Below are 24,252 nucleotides of genomic sequence, written 5' to 3'. Positions count from 1 at the left end.
ACAATAAAAAAGAAAAAAGATCTGAAATCAATAATCTAAACATCTACCTTAGGAAACTAGAGGAAGAAGAATAAATTAAGCTACACAACAAAGGAAAATAAATAATAAAAATTAGGGCAGAAATCAATGAAATTAAAAACAGAAAATCAATGAGAAACTTAATGAAACCAAAAGATGTTTCTTTGAAAAGATAAATAAATTGAATAACCCTCTAGCCAGCTAACCAAGAAATATAAGATTGACGACACGAATTACTAATATCAGAAAAGAAAAAGGGGTCATTTTTATTGATCCCATGGACATGAAAAGAACATAAAAGAATATTACAAACAATTCTGTGTGCACAAATTTGGATAACTTAGATGAAATAGGCTAATTCCTTAAAAGACACAAATTATACCAACACTCACACGAGGAGAAATAGATAATCTAAATAGGCCTGTATCTGTTTTTAAAAATTGAAACAATAATTTATAACCTTCCAAAAAAGATAGCACCAAGCCCAGATACTTTCACTGTGAAGTCTACATTTAAGGAAGAAATGATATCAATTCTCTATAATCTCTTCCAGAAAGTAAAAGCAGAGGGAACACATCAGAACTCATTCTTTGAGGACAGCATTACAATAATACCAAAACCAGATGAAGACATTACAAGAAAGAGAAGCTCTAGACCAATATCTCTCATGAACATAAATGTAAAAATTCTCAACAAAATATTAGCAAATGGAATTAAACAATGTACAAAAAGAATGATACATCATGACCAAATGGGATTTATTCCAGGTATGTAAGATTGATTCACCAACTAAGAACCAATTTATGTAATCAATCATATCAGGAGGTTAAAGAAGAAAAATCATATGATCGTATTAATAGATGTAGGAAAAGCATTTGACAAGGTCTAACACCCATGCATATAAAAACTCTCATCAAACAAAAAATAGAGAGGAACTTCCTCAACTTGATAAAGAATACCTACAAAACAAAAAACAAAAAACAAAACCTATGGATAACGTTATACTTAGTGGTAAAAAACTGGATGCTTTCCCCTTAAAATAAGAAGAAGGCAAGAATGTCCCCTCTCACCTCTCCAGTTCAACACTGTACTGGAAGTTCTAGCTAGTGCAATAAGATTTTTAAAAGTAAATAAAAGGTATATAGATTGGGAAGCATAAAATAAAACCATCTTTATTTGCAGATGACACAATTGTCTATATGAAAAACTCAAAAAAAAATATCAAAAAACTCCTGGAAATAAGAAGTGATTATAGCAAGGTGTAGGAACAAGGTCAATATATAAAAGTCAATTACTTTCATATATACTAGCAATGAACAATTGAACTTTGAAATTAAAACAGAATACCATTTACCATACACTCAAAAAAGGAAATACGTTGGTATAAATATAACAAAATATATACAAGATCTATATTCAAAACATAGAGCTCGCAAATAAATGGAAAGATAATTCATGTTCGTGGATTGGAAGATTCAATATTGTCAAGAAGTTGATTCTTCCCAAACTGACCAGTAAATTCAATAGAATCCCAATGAAAATCTGCTAAACTATGTTGTGAATATCAACAAACTGATCCTACAGTTTATATAGAAAGGAAAAGACCCAGAATAGACAACACAATACTGAAGAATAACAATGTTGGAGAACTCACACTATCCAACTCCAATATTTACTGTAAAGCTATAGTAATCAATACAGTATGGTATTGGTGAAAGAATAGACAAATATATCAATGGAACAGAATAGAGAGCCCAGAAATAGGCCCACATAAAATAGTCAACTGACCCATGACAAAAGAGCAAAGGCAATTCACTGGAGAAAGGATAATCTTTTCAACAAATGCTGCTGGAACAATTGGACATCCATAAGCAAAATAAATAAACCTAGATAGAGAGCCTACATATTTCACAAAAATTAACTCAAAATGGGTCATGGACCTACATGTAAAATGCAAAACTTAAAACTTCTAGAGGGTAACATAGGGAAAAAAATCTAGGTGAACTTGGATTTGGTAATGAGATTTTAGATACAACACCAAAATCATGATCCATGAAAGAACATACTGGTAAGTTGCATTTTATTGAAATTTAAAACTGCTCTGTCAAAGATACTGTTAAGAGGATGAAAAGACAAGCTACAGACTGGGAGAAAATAATTGTAAAACATATATCTAATAAAGGACTGTTATCCAAAATATAGTTAAAACTCAATCAAAAGGAAACAGCTCAGTTAATGCAAAGATCTAAAAAGACAGTTCATCAAGGAAGATATGCAGGTGGAAAATAAGCATATGAAAAGAAACTCATCATCATATGTCATTAGGGAATTGCAAATTAAGACAATAATAAGATACCAATACATACCTGTTAGAGTGACAAAAACAAAACGAAACAAAACAAAAACCTGACAATACCAAATGCTAATGAGGGTAGGGAGCAGCCCGAACTTGTTGGTGGGAATACAAAATGGTAAAACCACTTTGGAAGGTAGTTTAGAGGTCTCCTAACTGGTGAACATAGTCTTACCATATGATCCAGCAATAACACTACTAGGTATTTACCCAGTTGAGTTGAAAACATACATCCACACAAAAACCTGCATGCAAATACTTATAGCACGATTACTCATAATCACCCCAAACTGGAAGCAACCAAGATGTCCTTTAAAATATGAATAAAAAAGCAAACTGTTAAGCCTCCATACAACGGAATATTAGTTAGCAATAAAAACATATGGGCCATCAAGCCATGAAAGACATAGAGGAAAAAGCCACATGCTGTATGATTCCAATTATATGACATACTGAAAAACACAAAACCATAAAGACAGTAAAATGATCAGTGGTTGCCAGGGGTTCAGGGAGGGCAAAGGGACGGATACACAAGTGAAATGAAAATTTTAGGGCAGTAAAATTGATCTGTATGATATTGTAATTTTGGATATAAGACATTATGCATTTGTCAAAGCCCATTGAACTATACAGCACAAAAAGCGGACCTTAAGGTATGCCAATTTTAAAAAAGCATTTAGGAGTTTGGGGAATCTCAGGGAGAAATGCAGGCGGTGATGAGAGCATCTAACTGTATTACAAATGTATGAAACAATCTCACGGAAAGGAATTGGGGGGAAGGTGCTGCCCAAGTACTTTTGGAAATGGGAGGGGTTGGTAAGATTAAGGCAATAGGAACTTCACATAGGCACTGTGTTCTAGTTGATCAAATTTCCCTTGGGAGAACAGGTTAACTGTTCTGATACTGCTTTATATGTATACTGGGATGCAACAATTACGTAAATCATGGCAGAGGGTGGGAGTGGGAGTTTACAGAGAAGCAAGGGAAGTTAGGAAAAAAGTAGGTAATGCACACAGTAATACGTGTGAACAGCTTTGTACACTAATTATTATTTATACAGCTATTTATACCCTGAAGATGTTACACATTAAGTATTATTTTCACATTATTTTGTACATAATTTGGACCATGGACTTCAGAGGGGAGGGACTAATCCAAAAAGCTCAGAACATTTTCAGATACAGCTTTTAACAAATATGTCTATCTTCTGAAGTGATCTTTTTTCAGTTTGTCTAAACAGGTTCTATTCTGTGGTCTGTAGAGCTGTGTATATCAGAGCAGCTTATTATAAACACAGAAAGCAAAGGAAAATGGGTTATTTTAAAGTTTAAAAATACAGTATTAATTGCTCTTACGTGATGCCAAAAAATGCAAAGAGAAAGTAGATAGAAAGTGAAAAGTTCTTATTTTGTTTGGGATACAACTAAATCCCTGGATGTTTCCAAACACTCATATTTTTAGCATACCGTAGACCAGGGGTGTCAAAACTGCGGCCCATGGGCCAACTGCGGTCCGCAATCCATTGTTAATTGGCCCGCAGCAAATTCCAAAAATATATTTAGTTTACTTAAATAAACCAGATGAGGCAATACGTACTTCACCTCGAGTGAGTGGCCCGGCTGTTTGTGTATTTTACTGCATATGGCCCTGGGTGAAAAACGTTGAGAAAAGTTTGGACACCCCTGCTGTAGACTGAGCATCTGGATATTTGAATTTTTCTGTTTCCAGCTGATAGTGTTGATATGGTGTAGACACAGACCGAGCCTCAAAGTGAAATTATTTCCAAATGCTTTTAACAACATTTAATTAAGAATAAAATTTCATTCCACACATCCTCTCCACAGTTTTCTATGTCCTCCTTTTCATATCTCCTTTCATATTTGGTACGGGGGGAGAGTACCAAAAAAGAATCCTACTTCCCTTCAAATGAATAGAAGGAAGGCCTGATGACTACATACGCACTGTTAACTTGCCTCACTACACTGGCAAATCATTTGCCACAGATTAAAACATTGTTCCATTTAAATCAAATGTCCTGCCTATTAATAGCTGTAAACCACTAGAACATATTACTATACCTAGAAATATTATGTCTGTTCAAATCTTTTTTAAATGAGGCAAAGCATAAATACATACATACTAACATACCATTGCAGAATCTCCTTTCAGAATTTAAATAGCAAAATCAGCAGTCTAAATTTATCTGAACATAGAAATACAGACCAAGTGAATTTCTAAGAGTCCTTCATATGCCAAGATTCCATAATTTTACCTGTTCAATTTATGACCATACTTTCCTTCATGCCTTTATACTGGTAACAACCATTTCCTGGAGTCGTTTATGTACATGATATCTTTCTGCTTACCTCGAGCGTCCCCCTGCTCTCCTTCCAGCCCTACCCATACAAATACACACAGACACATGTACAAATGGTTGCAAATACAGTAGTTTGGGATTCGCAGTGCAAAGGAAATGAGCCTCATATGCGTACGTAACTACCTTCCTTCCTTGCTTCCTTCTTTCCTTCCTTCTTTCCTTCCTTCCTTCTTTCCTTCCTTCCTTCCCTCCCTCCTTCTTTTCTTTCTTATTTCATGACCCATTTATCATCCTGTACAAAAAGACAAATTAAAAGATACCTCTGTTTTGCAAGTCTTTTCAGATTCAGCATGTGCATGGCTACAAGAAAAAAACCATGGTGCTGTTTGTTGGTCAGCATCTGGGACGTCAGGCTATTCCTCCTGCCATGATGCGTGGGTGGGGAGAACGTGGGTGATGTGATCCAGGTGCATGGGCTGCCCTTCACCCGTCATGCAGATGTGTTTTATATGCACATGCCCAGATGGTGACCCCTCTGGCATTATTAATGGGTCCCAGGTGCCAGGTTTCCTCCATTGCATGCATGCACCTCAATTTCACATATTTCATGTGTTTATTTATGAGGCACAACATTCCTACATTTCATATGTGGCAGTTACTATTAAAAATGTGAAGTTTTAACTGCTCTGGAAATTGATAAAGAATCTTTTAAATTGCTATGAAATGTGGCCCTCATTTCAAAAGGACTGCTTGTACAATTATTGAATTCATAAGGCGAATTTCTGACCTTTCCTCTTGCATGTTGAGAAAATATGGTGTTGGGTTTACACTTTAAAGATAGTTAAGAAATTAAATATCTGCATACATAATACATTATAATGATTTTTTTGCTTCCCTTTTATTTCTGATCTCTAAGGCCTATTTTTAAAAAGTAGTGTGTCTATACGTTTGAACATTGTTATTCACCGTTAATTAAATCCAGGCATCAAGTAAGAGAAATTTGGCATATTCTAGAAATGGGTTGTATTTATAGATCCACAGGGAGAGAATAGTTTTATAAAAATATAGTCTAATCATCGTTTCAAACTATCATGGATTGTAACTCCACCGAGTTGAGGAAATGGATTAGTCTTGTAAATTTAGGCTTATAATCTAAACCAAAAAATATATGGGCATGGTAGTTTCACTGAATTAAAATGAACTGACTCTTAACTTTTTACTAAAAAAAATACTTCAGCATTCTTATGGGGGAAATAAAAAGATGAATCAAATTCTTAAAACAGAAAGACAAAAAACGCAAATGACAGGTGACCAGATTTTGAAAGATGGACTTCATGTCCACTTTCTTCTTTAATATCAGAAGTAATGAACTAAAAAAATTCAAAATCTATAATATATCATAGATAACAATTTGCATAATCAGCAAAAGGAAATCAAAGACCAAAATACTGGTGAGATTTTTTTAAGGAGCTGCATACTTTTGTCATCAATAGTAGAGGTTCAAAGTAATTAGTCCTGAATGCTAAATAGAACATATCTTGACTCTTGGTTACCTAGCATATGGTTTTTGGCCCTCATGAAAACTATTTTACTTCCTTAAGGAAAGCCTGTTTTTCTTATTTGGATATAAATATTTGTCTCAATTTCATCAATAAAGTGGTAAACCCATTCATTAGCTTTGACCATACCCACAAAGTAGGATGGAAAATGAAAGCAATTATCTGACTAATTCAGGCAAGAGTAAAGAATACTCTTCCCTGAAAGTACTGCCTGGAATTTAAAAACAAAAAGGTAGGTAATAGGATATGTTTCCTGAATTCTCTAGGTAGTTACCACAGTGTCCTTCCATGTGTATTTTTGTTCAAATGCATATGCAGAATAACAACTGTAGCATTCTCTGAAAGAAGATTTAGAGCAACTCTAAGATTTCAGATCCAAGTCATTTATGGGGATGAAGCAATAAAAAGAGAATGAAAATAGACAAATAAATGACATCAGTCGTTTTTATGCTCAGATGATAAATATGTGACATGCATTCTCTAACGACTCTTTCCACATCATTAACCGATCACGATACTCTTTACCACAGAACCAAGGACCCAGGTTTAGAATCCTCAACGGAGGGCTTCCAGGTGCCACTGCCAATTAAAGTCCACACCTAAGACAAAACCTCTTTGCCATTCCCTTCTTATATTGGTGCTGAGCAAATAATAGGTGGTTAGTCTAAATGTGATAAAACATAAGCGACAAAGATATTGCTATTGTTTAAACCTAGCTGCTTGTCACAAGAGAGGTGACTAGCTGGTACTAGGCCTGATTTAAAGAGGAGGAGTGACACAATGGGAACTGTGTGACGCATGGACCCACAGCCCTTCAGTGGGTCCTGCTTCCTGCCATGTGGGATTGAGGCCAGCCAATTTAAAGCATCGTCTTAAGGCTACTTGGACTCAGGGCAGTGGTATAGGCCACACAGGGGTTACACACAGAGGACCAGGAGAGTCCGATCCACATCTTAGGGCTGCCTGCAAAGGGCACCAGAAACTAAAGAAGAAAGACAAGAAGCAAAAGGTGGGTTGCAAATCCAGCAATCAGTCAAGGGAGCGCTAACCCCCCAGTTAGGATTCGAGCGTCGACCCTGCAAAGTGCACTGGGACAGGAGACAAAGGAGATCCCAGAAGTTGCTCTGACACCACTTTCTCCTTTGAGATCACTGTGCTTTTGCACATGTCACCGCGATAGTGACAACAGCTCCTTAGCTCCACATAGTACAGTACTGTTTGCAGAACACTTTCCCATCTGTGATGTCTTTTGATTCCCCCTCAGGTAGCACAGGCAAGCAGAGCAGGCATTGTTATCCCAATTTTGCAATTAAAAGGAGGCTCATTTGTCCAAAATCTCATAGCTGTTGAGTCTAAAGTTGCTTTCATATGAACGATCCCAAGGAAAGGAGGGGTCAGAAGCTGGGTACTTTGCATCATTTCCCATTGGAATTTTCAGAAACATGTGATGATCTGCTCCATAACTGTGCATGTACAGAGCAGCCCGCAGTTAGATGGTGAACCAGTTGCATGTTATAGACAGGATGATGAAGGCGGTTTCCCCCAGAGCAGCTTCTGAATTATTTAATAACAGACATGCCATCCGGGGCCTTCAGTCATTAAGAGAGACTTTTTGTGCATTTCTCTGACAGCTGGTAACCCTGTTGCAGATGTGGGTTGTCCCTTTGTACTTCACGATAAAACTTTACTGGTGGCGATTTCTGTCTATGTGGGGACTGTTCTCCGTTATTACCAGTTACATCCTGTTCAGAGCTACCCGAAAACCCCTCTCAGGGAGAACGCCGCGGTACGTATCCCATTCATTCCTTCCCCACCACGCCCTTCACTATAAACACTAAAAAGTATATTTAATTTTCTTTTTTTTTTTTTTTGGATAGGGGAGGAGGGTGTTATACTTCTTTTGCCTTCAGTAGCAAAACTATTTAGAGATTAGCCATGCTATTAGTTCACATTCATTATTGATTCAGATATACTTGTAAAATTTATTACTTTGGATGTTAGCTAGTGAAAGGCCAGAAGAAAGAGAAGTGAAACTGTTGTGTGAGTTTTCTAGAGCACTATTTGCATGCTTATTTTTAACACAGCATTTTGTTTTATTCCACTAGAAGTTGTCACGCACATTTGACAATAGAGCAAGAGTTAGAAGTTTGCATTTCCGACAACTATGTATGAGGTTTATTTCTGATAAATCATAAGTAATGGACGACTTATTGCTCTCATAACAAATGAGGTTTCAAGAGTCCAGTGATCATTTTAATTATCATTGTCAACCTCTTGACATTCATATAAGTCCACATCATTCACAAGTCTTTCCAAAGTGCTTTTAATATGCTCACAGGTTTGCTCTCAGTCTTCTTGTTCTTTAAATGACATCTGAATCCAAATCAAGATAAAACTGGAATGGGATCAAGAAAAAAATGTGAAAAAAGGGTTTAATTATAAGACAATGTCAAATTTTGATCTTTGTCAGAGAATAAATCATAAACTCCTGTGAAATATGATTATTTAGCCATTCAGATATTTGTTTCTTATCCTCTAAAACAGGGGGAGAGACAAAATCAACTTTTCCTTTCACTCTGGAGAAGAAAAAATATGTAGTGAGAGAAATCAGATAAATACATAATGATAAAGACTGAAATGCAAATAAATGAATTAAGGCCAATGATTATTTTAATTTAATTCCACTTTGGGAAGAGCTTTGGGGTGATGACAGGAGACCTTCTACACTGGCCATTTAGGGGTCTTAGATAGCCTTTGGAAGGACTGGTTTACCCACTAGTAAAAGGACAGCTAGCAACCTTTCTCTTTCTCACAAAATGTTGTAAAGGTATTTAAGACTTGTGAAGCAATCTAAGTTCTAGATGAATTGAAATGTACTTGTTTTCATCCCGTAGATAGAATCTATATTGTATTTCAATGAGAACAGTTCACTTTCCACTGCATAATGAATTACCCGAGCTAAAGGTAGTGTTTCTGTGCATATCAGCTCATTCCATACAGAGGAACTTCAGGAAACACCCAAATACTGCCTCCTTAGACTCATGGCTCATATTCTCAGATGACCAGGGTCCCATGCCCTCTGCTTCTCATGCCCACAGAACATCCATTTCTGGACAGCACAACTCTGAGCCCTGGCTTAGTCTGAGAGCCAAAATGCTCCACTAAAATTTTAAGCAGACCCGGCTGCCATTTGAAAAGAAACAGTAAGAGAGGCTAATTAGGGCCCCTTTTCTTTTAGAAAAGCAGTAAGGATGAAGAAACTCCTACTAATGAGAAGCAGTAGGCACTAAGAATCTTTAAGGATCTTTGCTTAATTATCATCTTATAAGTAAGACACATCTTAGCAATTTTCCATTTGGAAGCAGAGGACGTCATTACAAGCTGAGACACCTGATCAGGCAAATCCACAGGGTGCAGAAGGCAAATCCAAGAGAAGAGGTCTCCAGCACCAACGCCATTTAAAAACTGGCTGTTCCTCCCCCAGCAAACACCAAGCCCTGGTTGTAGGAAAGAGCAGCAGGGAAGAAGTGAGTTTCCTCTCTACTACAGTTGGGTTGTCTGTCAAGCAATGGACAGGCTCAAAAACAGGCCACACGCAGCCACACAGAGCTGGGCCTGATCACATCAATTCCAACCCAAACCAAAGGCCACGCTTTTCTTCATGGATGCCACTCTGAAGCCCTAACACAATTACTTTTCTGGCGTATCTGCCTCCCTGTATAATCAGATTAGCAAGGGAGTCCTTGACCCTAGTGCTCTGAAAACTTGTGCCCCTCCTCCATAAGCAGGACGACTTGGGATTTGAGATTTGGAAAATATAACACATCTATAACAATAACATGGCACTACTGAGCATTTCCTGGGCCAAGTCTATGAAACAGGAATACATTATCTCACATAATCTTCAGAATTATTTTAGGAGCTGGTGTGATCCTCCTCACTTTATAAATGGGCAGGAAGAAATGCTAAGTAGGTTGGCCAGGGTCCATACAGGCAGGGTCCACACAGGCAGGAAGCCACAGATCCCAGAAGCAAACCCAAGACGACTGGAATGCAAAGCCCCCGCTCCCAACAGCATGCTATGGCTTAATTACATCAGCAGACCCCTTTGCACAGAGAAACCTTGAATTTCAAAAAGTTGTTTTGGGGTAAGGCGGAAGATCCTCTTAGGATTGGCCACTTTTCCCATCATCACCCCTTCTAGCAACAGAAACTTCCACCTCAATCTGGCTGCACTGAGAATAGATCCAAACTGCTCAGCACTGGCAAATCGAAAGGACCAGCCCAATAGCCCAAGGAGTCACTGTGGCAAAAAGACCTCTCTTCCTGTCTTTGCTTGCCTCTGAGATACTTCCACCCAAACCACTCTAAGCTAACCCTGGAGCCAAATGAGAAAAGGAAGGAAGGGAGGCAGAGTCCCAGGTAGAGTAAGCAATGCTGAAGGCTATTTTTACATGAGGAACATAGGTAAATTAAAATAAATTTATATATGCATACACATAGAAACTCATGTGCATGATAGTACTATTTATATATTGCTTGATAGTATATTAAAACTCAAGATTACTATTGAGTTTAGCTGATATAATATACTTATGTTGTATATATTACATAATAAATGGGATTTTAGAAACTAAAAACTGACTTATGACGATTTTTGAAAAAGATAAAATACTTTGTAATAGATCATGCTGTTTCTTCCATTTTTCACTCCATAGGTTGGTCTACAAATGGTTTCTTCTAATCTACAAACTCAGCTATGCATTTGGTGTTGTGGGTTATTTGGCCATCATATTTACAATGTGTGGACTCCATTTATTTTTCAAGTAAGTATCTCCAATGAAGATATTAATATCTCTCTAAGCACTTGCTGGTACATTCATCTGGTCAAGTTCTCTGTAATATCTGGAAGCCACATTTGGCCCTACCATTTTCCATGCACACATTGTTTATATTAGGTTTGTCCAAAAGTGATTACGGTTTTGCAATTATTTTTAATCTTTTAAACCGCAATTACTTTTGCACCAACCTAGTAGATTTCAGTAGTATAGCAGATGTCATTGGGGAAATCACAAGATAAGAGAGAACCCTACAGAATAAAAATTTTTAAAAAAACTATAAGCTTTAATTCAGTAAAAGAATTGCTGGTAACATTTTTGAAAAACACATTTCCCAATATGTTTTTAGATTTCCAGAGAAATTCTTCATTCCAGACTATATCTACCATAAATGAAAAACATATATAGTATAACATTTTTAATTTAACTACAATGAATTCCAAAGTAAAGGTCCATTGTCTCAATAACTTTGTGATTTATTTATCACTTTCTCAAAAAGCTAAATTGGTAAATCTGATTATTGAATATACTTTGAAAATATAAATTAATTTCAAAAGACCGATAGTAACGTTTTTCCCTCTTCCTACTTAAATATCAAAGACCTGAATAAGTTCAATCAGTTTATTTCCTTTTTGTTAAAAATAAAGTGATTAATGTATGTTAGTAAAAGATAATACTCAAACAAAGAATAATTTCAGGGTAGTAAAGTAGTTTCCTACATTTAAGTTTACTAAGATGCTTCTAGTTTACTTGCTATTTTTTTTAACACCCCTCTTTACTCCACCTGAAAAAGGAATATTCCAAAGGCAGTATATAGTTTAATAATCCACATGAATTAGTGCTACTAGACTACTAAGAAAATACCAATGTATGTAACAACTTGTATGACAAAATGAGTATTTTTCATTTTCTGATTCTCTTATTTTCAGTGTATTAAAACTAGTATACTTTCTTTATGCATGTATTCTTTTTTCCCAATGAAAGTATGATCATTGGGAAATCATTAAAGCTAAAGCATTTCAAAAGCAGCTAATGAAAAAAAAATGGATGTGATATTCCCAAATAACAGCAAAGCACTAAATGAATTTCACAGCTATGGTAGAACTTTCCTTTTAAAACAGGAAAAACATATTTATATTAAATTTCATCATCATAATTAAATATAGTATTATACTGAATATTGACTTTATACATTATACAAGACTTCCCTGTCACTGAAATGTATTATTAAAAGTTGAATGACAGGTATGACAAAATCTGCTTGTGTGTCTCAAAAAAAATGCATAAGCTTTAAAGAGAAACTGTACTTGATCTGCAAATTTAAAAGATCACCATTAAAAGTAGCCCTACGTTTGTGGTAGAGTAATTCTTATTGAACGACAAATTTTTTTCCCACAAAATTCGGAGGTGTCATTTTCTTATATATATCTTCTTCCCTAAAACCTTGAAAACTATGCTACCCAATACAGTAGCTGCTAGCTGATGTGACTATGGAGCACTTAAAATACGAAATAAGATGTACTGTAAGTATAAAAAACACACTGGATTTCAAAGCCAGTATGAAAAAATAATTTTTATATTGACTACATGTTGAAATGATGATAGTGGTTTGGATGTATTGGTGAAATTATTTCATCTGTTTCTTTTTATCTTTTTAATGTGGCTACTAGAAAATTTTTAATTTTCTATGTACGTCCAATCTATATTTCCACTGGACAGCACTGTTCTAGAATTTTGTTTCTGGTACCCAAGAACCTCCCTTGATGGGGACAGTTGGAAATGGAGGAAACTGAGTGCTTAGAAATTGAAAGAGAGGTAAAAAGATAACAGAGCAAGAAAATCTTGGGAGAAATAAAGGGAATCAAGATAATTATGTCTGTGATTCAGAACTAAGCTCCTATTTGGAAGATGGTTGCTGAGATGTGCAGTGAACAAGGTCCTCGCGGGCAGAGCTGAGGCTGTGTGATCAACCTGTGTTCTGGAAAGGGAATTTAAGATGTACCACATAGCTATGGAAAGCAGCTTACATAAAAATTTCCCAGACTCTCTCTCACATTGAAGTTACTCTAAATCTCTGGGACCATAACAGAAATTGAAAGGCAGAGATTGGCAACCTTTAACTCATAAAATAAGGAAGGCAATGAGATGGAGAGCAAGCCGTGGTGGAAAGGACTCTTCCTATGGCAACCGGTCAATCTGATTTTATAAGCATTTCATAAAACTTTCAGAGCAGGGGCTCTTACCATTTTCTAGCAGGAAAGGGATACAAAGTAACTCTATAGATCTATTATTGCTAGTTCAAGACATAGAAAAGACACTGATTCTTTTTTTTTTAAGCATACTATCCATATGACTTCATTTTAGTGAATGTAAGAATATTTGTAAGGACTTTAATTAAATCACTTGAAACTACAGTTGTCTTAAGACTATTATCTCATAAGATTTTAAGATCCTTAATCGTGACTTCTCCAATGAAGCATACAAAGGACTCGACCCTTTAGATTGGGAAGGAATTATTTTTTCACTACTAAGTATTTTAATTATGATTGCATTGATTCTTTTCTGTGGAATCATGAATTGGTTACTATACTTTTTATCAATAGGATTATAAATACATGCTCCCCTGGACATGGAGGGAAAATCATCTTCACTCCTCTCCACTGAGTTCTTACATAAACCCAGGCAAATTTTAAAAGAATGAAGCCACCACATGTGTTGAAATTCCCAATTCACATCACCAAAAGATCTGTACCCTCTGAGTTTACAAAACGCTCTGCCTTTACATTTCCTTCCCAAATTAACAGAGCACAAAAATACCCAGAAGTTTCCAGAGACAGACTACCCAATTCCTTTCTACTCCCCACTTCCTTCCTGACTCATTCAGGCCCATTGCTAATATCTGAGACTGTTGACAGATACAGTAAACCAAGTGTGCAATGATTAAGATTCAGAAATCAAATTAGGTGCTAATTATTCACTTTTTTAAAGAGCTCTTTCTCTTAAAAAGAAGAAGGGGTTATTATAGAGAATCCTACTGTATTTGAAATATCCAACTGGCAAAAATATTTTTTCATTAATGCATGACAACTTTGGCATAGTAGCAAAAGGCATTAAAATTTGAGGTTGATTTTTGTATTTATCTCAAATATTTTCAGGCAAGATAAAGTATTGGAAACCATTCTGTAAAATCTGAGCTGTATAGCAGGGATTCTCAACCCTAACTGCTGTAGAGTCACCTAAGGAGATCCTAAAAACCACTGCTATGCAGACCCCACCCCAGGCCACTTAAAACAGAGCCCTTGAAAGTGGGCTCGTGTGTCCGTATAGTTCTAAATCTCCCCAGGTGATTCAAAGCTATATTTAGGGCTGAGAACTATTGCTCCATTAAAAAGGTTCAGAATGTGACCTGCCAGTTGGGATAGTTGGGGTCTGGAGAGCACCCCAAAATATTGCTGCATAGGCCCCATCCCCAGAGAACCTCATGTATTTGGCCTAGGGTGTAGTCAGAACATGGAGATTTTTACAAGCTGCCCATGTCTTTCTATGCTCAGCCCAGCTTGAGAACCATTGGTTAGAACCATTGGTTAGAACCATTGGTTAGAACCATTGGTTAGTCTAAGGACTACGATACTAAGAAGCGGTTGAAGACTCTCCCAAGAATTACTCTGTCCACTTAGCACTGAGTGGTGCAATTTTAGGGAAATTTAGAGAATTTAAATTCATCAAGAAAAAGGAAAGCACAAATCAATGAAAAGAATACCCTAAGTTTCTCTTAGATACTATGGTGGGAAATATTTTTCTAGCTATAGCCCTCACTTACCCCTCAAATGCCACATTCTTAATTTCCTACCCTGTTGTTTCAAATAGAATCAAGGCTAGAGATTCCATGGATTTCGGCATTGTGTCCTTGTTCTATGGCCTCTATTATGGCATAATGGGGAGAGACTTTGCAGAGATCTGCTCAGATTACATGGCTTCTACTATAGGGGTAAGTGTTGCTTTTATTCTTTGCAGCCATTTATGGTACATGGAGAAATGGTCTCATCTTACACCACATTTGTATTTATTTTCAGAAATTGGTTAATCTTTTTTGGTTCTCTCAGCCCAATGACTCCTTGGATTCTCCTTGCATCAAAAATTGTCTTTGCTAATTAATTAGAAATGCATTTCTTATTTATATAAAGTGTTGGAAATAAGGCATCTTTTAAAATAAAATATGCTAATTATTTGGAAGTAACCATAGCTAGAATACTCCAATTGCCAACATTTAAAGGATTAGTAAAAATTCAACAATAACAAAAACACTTTATCCCTGCCTAATACAAACAAAAGTCATATATGATGTACATATAACACTCTAGAATCAACCAGTGCCTCAGGGAAGTACTCATTGTTCCCTAAAGGTCATTGTTATATAGCATTATTGTTATATAGCATTTGAAGAAGTAGAAGATATAAAAAGTGTGCTAAATGTATTCTGACTATATATTGTTCCCTAGAATTAAAAAAGAAACCTTACTATTTTCTTTTTTTAAACTCTCTTAAAAATAAAACTCAGGATAGATATGCTTTCTGGTTAGATGGATTCCAGGTTCAGATATTAGGAGTATTCATCTGTGTCTCACACATGCACATTTCTTCTATACTTACAAGTCAAAGGCTCTGGGAATGATCCAGTAGTTTCAGGAATTCAGCATCTCTGTCCTCTACCAGTCTCTCAGTATACAGCCAGATATGAAATGGAAAACCTAGTGTGAATGACAAGAATGAACTTCTGGACTATTCTTCTCTCTCTCCATTTATGGGGCAAGACTGAGTGGACATGACCTTGACATTGTCCCCGCCCCCTCTCTCCTTCCCCATTTCCATAGGCTCCATCTCACCCTTTTCCTAAAGCCTGGAATCCAGCTTCTGTGGTGAAATGCTGGATAAGATACCTTTTGGAATTCCTCTTCCATGTATCACCTATGGGACAACTGCCTTTCTTATAAGGTTTAAGTGAACAAAAGAGGGAGCATTTTCACTTCCAGTTCCTCCAACAAAAACCAGAAACCATACCCCTTAAAAAATTCCCAAAGCCCCTTGTGCTTGTTTATGGTCAAGAGAGCAAGAGAAGCGTTCTACGCACTCTCCTCTCCAGTGGACCAGGAAGAAGCGATTTAACCTGACAAGTCGATCAAGTCTTTAAGCACCAACTTTCTAGAGCCTTCTCACCTGATCCCACCCATCCTCTGTCATCTTCACTTCAACCACCAAATATATAAAACCCACTGGCTCAAGTCATTGGCATAGCCACTAGTGACCTGAACTGATGGTGTGTGTGTGTGTAGTGTGTGTGTGTGTGTGTGTGTGTGTGTATACGCACACACACTATAATCACATGGGAATTAAAATGTATAGAGAGTGGGGGATGAGGGTGAGGGGGATCAAATGTATGGTGATGGAAGGGGAGCTGACTCTGGGTGGTGAACACACAGTGTGATTTATGGATGATGTGATACAGAATTGCACACCTGAAATCTATGTAATTTTCCTAACAATTGTCACCCCAATAAATTAAAAATAAAAAAAAAATTAAAAAAAAAATGTATAGAGAGATGCCTGGGTTTACTCCAGAGCTATGAACCAGAATCTCCAGGAGAATAAAGGGAAGGTTCAGGATCTGGATAAGCCTAAAAAGCTTCCCTTGTAATTCTGACCTATAGTCCTGGATAAAAACTGTTCCTCTCGAAGGATTCCTTAGTGGGGAGGTTAAATCGGAGATTATAATTAGCAACGTCCTTCGAGTCCATTTGGGGTTCAGTGGGGTTTTGCCTGGAAACCTTACTCCTACTATAGCATCGCTCTATGAGAAAAAGTGTTTCAAGTTCCAAGTCAGTGAAGGAGCAGTAAAGCCTGGCAGGGGCTTCCCTGTGTTCAGAGAATGGCATGTGCTTGCCTTTCCAATGGCACCCTGTGCACTTCCCCCAACAGTTCTACAGTGTCAGTGGGATGCCCACAAGGAGCCTGTCAGACAGTATCTGCGCCATCTGTGGACAGAAGATCATTGTGGAGCTCGATGAAGAAGGGCTCATTGAAAACACCTACCAGCTGTCATGCAATCATATGTATCCTTTCCACGGGAAACCCTTTGGTCTTCAAGACGCCAGTACTGGGAGGCAATTTCAAATGATCTGTGTTTGGGCATGGAGATGGCAAGCTAGAGAAGACGGTCTCATCACCGTCTCCCGCTTCCTCTCCTCCTCCTACCCCAGCTCCTCTGCTTTCCTTACTTCCCAGGCCTTTATCCCCCGCCCATCTTCCTTACTGAGGCTTTCTGATCATCCCTGCTGAATAATGAACCGCTAATTAAGGTGAATCTCCTCCTCCAGTAATTTCCTTTTTAAAAAGGAATCTTAGTGCCACACAGACAGCATGCTGTTGAGAAGCCTTAAGTGAACAGGTAGCCAAGAGGGACCAGGGAGAGAAGGGGGTTAGGGGGCTGGGGGTGAGGAAAAGAGGGACGTTTCAGGTGCAGTGAGGAACTCAGAACTATCCAGGGGAAGCCCTATGTCTGAATCTCACAGGACCAAGAACGCCAAAGTGTCCTTCGCCTGGAAATAATCCTAGGAACCTGCTTGTGTCAACAGTGGTAATGGGGGCAGCCAAGTGTCAGTTTTGGTCTTGAAAAGAGGTTAAATACCACAGGGAGCAGGACACCCTAGATTACCAAAGGAGGGACCAAAATATGAGCACCCAGTTCTCGGACTGGCCTATGGGTTCTGCCCAAATAGCCATCTCCTGGCTGAGGGATCTTTAGGTGTTAGGGACAGGGCAAGCCTGGGCCTGGAAACCAGCGTGTTCTGGGAACTCCAGTAAATCGAGGAAGACCTCAGTATGTGGACAGCTGCTGGGGTGGAGGATCCCTGAGCCAGGCAGACAGCTTCCTGGGCATGTACCTGGACACTACAGTTGTGTTTGGCCTGGAAACAATCAGTATTTTCATCCTTGTCTAAATATGTAAAAAGGCATCATTTATCTTTATTTTATACTGCAATATCAATTTTATAATATTGTTACACACTCAGTTCAAAGCTTTGGCATTCTGAGATGATGAAAGCATCTGTCTCTGGCCTCGGAAACCCACCTAACTCAGTCAGTAATACCCTACGTCTGCAGTGCCTATGATTCAAGTCTGTTTAATATAGACAGATATCATTTATTCAATCCTGAGAGAAAAAAAATGGGACCAAATGCATCTGAAATGTACTAGGAGCCCTTACTCCAACATTTAATCCTGAATAGTTTAGGTAAGAAACACAAAAATAGACCATATGGAATTCTATGGTGGTTTTTCAGGCTGATTGCTTTCCCAAAAAACTATCATTCTTAGTAGAAATTTTCCAAGTCTGGCCCGAGTTTCAAATATGATTTATTTTTCAAATGTTGGAACAGAGCCCTTTCTGCCATTTGCAAGTAGAAATATTTTCTCTCTCCACCTTTAAAAGCCCTTAGGGATTGTTGTACATGTGTGCATATGTAATCCAAAATGTAGTTATCTTTAAATTTGCTTCACAGGGAGTATTATTAATGGCCCATGTTAGCATGCGTCACATTAACAAGGCAGGGCAGAGAGCTGAGTAATTCTGCCAGAGTGGAGCCTGTTCAGCACAGAGATTGTGAAGCTGAAAGAGAATATTAAAGAGGAGGTGGACATTTCAGTGCTGGCTCTAGGACCCCTGAACTCTATACCTAACTGGAAGGTGGGGCCATACTCCAGCCCTTTTGAATGAAGAGCCATATGGGTTTAGGTTAAAAATCTTTGTTATAATACATCACTTTATGTTAACCCAAACATATTGTAAAAGTGACCCCAATTCCAAGAACATAAAATAGTGGAAACTTACTTGCCCACAGATCTAATACTGGGGAATCAGTCACATGGCCTTGACTTGTGTACCCCTCCACAGTCCTCCGTTTGTTGGGGAGGGGACCTCAGCCTCATTGCTGTTCACATGGGTGTATAGCAGGCCCGTCACAAAATCATGTGATCTTGGTCCAGAAAGCCACAGGGGGATCAACTACTGTAGAAGTAAACAGATCAATAGGATGGATCTCATTATAGTTAATCATTTTGCCCAAATCTGCACAATATTGAAGAACCTGGGAACTTCTATTTGCAAAAGTAATCAGAGTGATTCATTCAAATATTTGTTCACTACATTGGCACATAGGCATTGGGGACAGAGATGAATGAGACAGTCCCACAGGTAACATATGGTCCAGGTGACACACATAAGTACACAGATAGGCACAATACAGTGTGGTACATGCGCTAATAAGACTGAGTCCCTGGTGCTGTGGGAAAACATAGGGTTCACTCTCAACTTTGGGGGCAAAGGGTCAAACCTTTCTGGACAAGGGGATGTATACAAATGAATCTGTAAATACCTAGGCTTATATTCTATTAAAAATAACTGGCTCCTCATCAGTAATTAAAAAAAGTTGAGAAAACTTGTGAAGCTAATAGAAATATTTGTAAGCTTATGATCACAAATAATTTAAACCTGTCTAAGTGCCTAAGTCTGACTACATCGTAGGTAATACGTAGCGATACACAAAAATAAAATAGGGAAACGCTATGGTAAACGCATAAGAAATGCACAATCAGTGACGCAGGGAAATAAAATGATCTGTGTACATAAGATATTACTGTGAAAAAGCACTTTCACATTCTTTATCTAATTCTCGCGAGAATCAGGTGAAGCAAGAAGCTAAGGGAACTCCTTGGGGTCGTGCAGCCGTTGTCGCTGTGACTCCAAACTCACAGTCCTTTGTGGTTCCATTGTCCTACACAATCTCCCCTAAAAACGTGACGTGCATAGTCAAGTCAAGACTGACAGCCATTCTCTCTCACCCTCCACTACTCCACCTTACAGATGGGACTGTTCCCATTATGTCCTCAGGAAGCAGACCTTGCCTTTTAATCTCTAGAAGCTTCCCTAACAAGATGCCTAAGCTTTCATGAATTCTGCATCCGAGGTTGGTGTATTGTTGGGAAAAAGCAGACGTGCCCTTACTGCAAAGAGAAGGTTGATTTGAAGAGGATGATCAGTAACCCGTATCCTTTTTTTTTTAAGTTATGAAATATTATCTTAAATGTTCCTGGTAATTCATTCTTCAGTCTAAACTTTCATTATCTTCATTATAGTTACAGCAGAAAACTTTCTGGTTCCCCTCACCACCTATTTCAAAACGACTTACTGGTCTCTTTTCTCTCCTGTGCCTATGTTACTATTCTCTTTAGGAACTTAAATGCCAAAAAAGACACATTCTACTCTTTATATTCCAGATGTTCCGCTATAAGTGTTTTAGTGGAAATGTGATGACATTGCAAAAAATAAGTAAATGTATGGAAGGATTAGATAGATAGATACATAGATAGATACATAGATAGATAGATGAGTGATAGGTAATGGATGGATGTGTAAATAAATAGATTGGAATTGAAATTTTAAAAGTCTCAAATGTGAACTAGGGTATAAGAAAGTATTTTTAAGGTGTACCAAATTTTATTATTTCCAGAAATGAGTAGGGCTTCCCTCCTACCCCGGAGTTTAGCTTTTTAATTTCTTGCCGTGCTTCATATTTTCTTAGGCTAAGCCCTAGTGATAATAATATTGAAAGGAAGTGAAGATTATTTTTACAGCCACTAGGATTTTTATAGACAACATGGATCGCCAACAGAATAAACCCAAATCTCATTAAGGAAGGTAATGGACCCCTCCAGAGCTGATCAGAAAGACTTAGTCTCAATCCCACTGGCCCAAGACCACAATATCTCTTCCAAGGAGATATATGGGATTGAAAATTATCCCCCTTTAAGCAGAAGAACATTGAGAGGTTGGCATCAATCTGCCAAGTACTCTCTTTTCTCATAAGAGACAGCCTTGCTATACTTTCTGAGTACCAGTCACCAAAATTGTACAGTGCTAAAGGTGACACCCCCTTGCTTCCTACCGTGTTTCCCCCAAAATAAGATCTAGCCGGACCATCAGCTCTAATGTGTCTTTTGGAGCAAAAATTAATATAAGACCTGGTCTTATTTTAACATAAGACTGAGTCTTATAATACCCGGTCTTATGTAATATAAGACTGGGTCTTATATCATATAATACAGTATAGTATAATATAATATAATACAATATAATATAATATAATATAATACTGGGTCTTATATAATAAAAGACTGGGTCTTATATTAATTTTTTTTTTTTGCTCCAAAAAACGCAGTAGAGTTGATGTCCGGCTAGGTCTTATTTTCGGGGAAACACGGTACTCCCCCTTCTCTTTGCCAACAACCTTCAATGAATATTGGCTGTTGGCAGCAACACCCCCATCTCTGAGGACTGCGAATTTTAGCTGGGAACGCGCACTCATTTCAAGTAGGGCAGTAAAGGAGGCAGCATCCATGGGTCTGTGGGTCTTAAAGCCATACACAACCCCAGGCAGCACCCCCTGAGGCCAGCTCATCTATAGGCCTGGCCTTTCTCAGTGAGTCAGTGCAACTCAAGCACAGCCAAGGCTAAAGTAAAAGTGTGTGATGCTCCTTCCTCCTTCCTTTGCATCCACTCTCCCTGAATTTCCCTTCTAATATGAGAAGACCGAGTCCTGAACTACTTTGGGTTATAACATAAAACTGTAGTACAGAGCTCTGTGTGATAAAATTGGTGATAATATTATCCTAAATGTCACCACCTTAAATGATCATTTAAGTAACAAAGGACAATTGGTTTCTTTATATAGGCTTGAGAGAAATACACTTTGGAATATTGCACGTATTCTTTTTATTGAGACTCAGTACAATAAAAAGCTACATGTGAAAAAAGTCTGCCTTTATGTATGTAACATTGCTACCGGTATGAGAGAGCCCATGTATTAAGTCCCCTTAGCACAATTTATCAGAGATACCAGGAAAAGTATATCTTACCTGTAAACATGTTTTTCTTAATATAAAATGAGTGTCCTCTGATTAACTGACTATAGGAAAGCCCAGAGTTGTTTTTGCTCAATTACAGCAGCTTCCACTATCCTTGGCTTTCCAATGTAGTCATTTCCCACTTCCTCCTTCTTTTAGCATAAGACCCTTGCCCTTTTTTCTTGTTATGTAGTTTGGGAATTTATTCTAAACTGTTTCAATTTAGTTTTTGAAATTAGGTGTAGTGTAAATAACAGGGATAACCAAACGCTATAAAAATCATGTAAGGGGCTTTTAAATGAGCACATAGAATTACCAAGAAAGGAAATACCCACTTATGATATTGCTTATTATATTTGCAAATGCTATTTATGAACGTTTCTGCCACTTGACTGTACAGAGAGCAACCTCCTTAACTGAGATTTAGCTGGGAACGTACACACATTTTGTATGGACAAATCCTGGACTGGCTTCGTTATCTGGTGGCCTGGCAACCCATGGTGATAGGGATAGTACAAGTTATTAACTATTCACTAGGGCTGGAATAGCACAGCAGACTTACCCCAGAAGTAATGTATTGACTTATTTGTTGAAACATCTCTAAATCCTTGATCCTTCATTTAATATTGACTTTTTTTCATTTTAGAGATGATCCCAAAAGAGAACTGAATAAAATTTGGTCTATATAAGGCAATTCGTATATGTGGAAAGACTTTAAAGAGCTGAACAACAGAATAAACAAATGATGCGTGCCTTGCATCTTTGCCATCATGATTGTTTTCTAATCCATGCATGTGACAACCCCCCACCACACACACACACATCCCATCTCTAGTTTGGCTGATAATGATCTCATCTGTAAAATGTTTTCAGAGGTTTGCAAAATACTTCTCACATAGAACATTTAGTTACAATGAATACCTTCTGATCAATTGAAAATCTTCAAAGAAGTAGTTAAGAAGTAAGTAATCTGTGATTTTAAGGATATGGTGTTCTCTGCTCTTTGTGCCTGTGACCATGTGGCAGCTTGGGCGCCACAAAGCCCTTCTGTATAGAGGGGATTACTCCTGAAACTTCTAGCCTACAGCCCACTCACTGGGCCAGCACTACGCCGGGTTCCTGGGCCTGCCAACTGCACCCGACCCATCCAAGGGCTGCACTGAAGTAGAGAGAATTACTCTCTTTTGTGCCACTCTGTGTACACACACACACACACACACACACACACACACACACACTCACTCTATTGCTGTACTGTTTTATTTTCCTCATAGCACTTATCAATATCTGAAATGATATCTTATATTTATATATTGTTTGTCTGCCCCTCCATGAAGGCAGAGAATTTTATCTGTTTTGTTCCCTGCTGTATCTCCACCACTTGGAGAAATGCCTGGCACATAGTAGGCACTCAATAAATATTTGTTAAAAGAATTAATATATCCAGCAGGAGGGAACAAAATTAATGGAATAGGGAACCAATCAGAAAGAATTAACCCAAGAATGATATGTTAGACTCCCAAAATTAATTCATTTTAAATTACTGGTGATTTGTTAAACAGCCAATACTGTCTATATAACACCAGACATCTACTCTGCAATACTTGAAGACATGACGCTTGTATGAAATAGAAACACACCTACTGTTAAAAATATTATCAATGGCAATGTACTTGATGCTATTCAAAGTTCCATCACAGTTATAATGAAACAAATGCACACTAAGATTTCTACTTGTTAGTCTTCCTTCTCGAAACTGCCCAATGAAGTCTTACTATTAGTTCACCATCCACGTTATTAGAAGACTTAACTCTTCTAATTCTCTACTTTATTTCTCTACTCAGCAAACATTTCAACAATTCAATATTACATACCAGGCATGTGTTAAGGAGACAAAATTAGTCTACTGACAAGTAAGAAACCTCACAGTAGGATAAAGCACTGAAAATTAGTTTTTCTTCTGTACATGGAGCCCTTTTATTGACCTCTGATATATTTGCCACTTATCTTTTGCGGCCAGCTTTCAGAACCCTCTAAAACCCTGGGAAAGTAAACCATATGTATCTGTATGGAATTCTGAATGACCCTCAGAGTTCAGAAACATTAGATAATAATAACTAAACAATCCCAGAAAAAAAACAAAGATGCTCTTTTCTTTAGGCAGTTTAACTATTTAAAATCAAATCCCAGTTTTATGAAGATATATATA

The 24,252-nt window shown here is 37.6% G+C and overlaps 2 protein-coding genes across 9 annotated transcripts in view; one reads left to right on the top strand and one right to left on the bottom strand.

Moving 5' to 3' along the window:
• Positions 1-24,252, bottom strand: part of TLR2 (toll like receptor 2) — a 52,957-nt gene that overhangs the window by 17,783 nt on the left and 10,922 nt on the right. For both annotated transcript variants that reach the window (XR_004425541.1, XR_004425539.1), the window contains exons 2-3: positions 18,973-19,149; positions 15,737-15,834 (exon numbers count right to left, since the gene is read on the bottom strand). The gene's annotated coding sequence lies outside the window, so the exon portion shown is untranslated. The remainder of the gene's footprint in view (positions 1-15,736; positions 15,835-18,972; positions 19,150-24,252) is intronic.
• RNF175 (ring finger protein 175) overlaps positions 1-24,252 on the top strand; it is a 32,850-nt gene that overhangs the window by 7,916 nt on the left and 682 nt on the right. For 2 of the 7 annotated variants that reach the window (XM_033133662.1, XM_033133659.1), the window contains exons 4-9: positions 7,880-8,034; positions 10,967-11,074; positions 14,954-15,074; positions 17,060-17,193; positions 20,085-20,186; positions 22,471-22,812. In XM_033133662.1, the coding sequence (XP_032989553.1) occupies positions 7,880-8,034; positions 10,967-11,074; positions 14,954-15,074; positions 17,060-17,193; positions 20,085-20,186; positions 22,471-22,591 (741 nt within the window). In that variant the 3' untranslated portion in view covers positions 22,592-22,812. Of the gene's footprint in view, positions 1-7,879; positions 8,035-10,966; positions 11,075-14,953; positions 15,075-17,059; positions 17,245-20,084; positions 20,187-22,470; positions 23,005-24,252 lie in introns of those variants that run through there. The other 5 variants (XR_004425543.1, XM_033133660.1, XM_033133661.1 and 2 more) reach the window with 5 other exon arrangements.

This window comes from Rhinolophus ferrumequinum, chromosome 18, assembly GCF_004115265.2.
Source record: "Rhinolophus ferrumequinum isolate MPI-CBG mRhiFer1 chromosome 18, mRhiFer1_v1.p, whole genome shotgun sequence".
Classification (NCBI taxonomy): Eukaryota; Metazoa; Chordata; class Mammalia; order Chiroptera; family Rhinolophidae; genus Rhinolophus; species Rhinolophus ferrumequinum.
The sequence above is the reverse complement of the archived record's forward strand: the minus strand, read 5'-3'. Positions and strand labels throughout refer to the sequence as shown.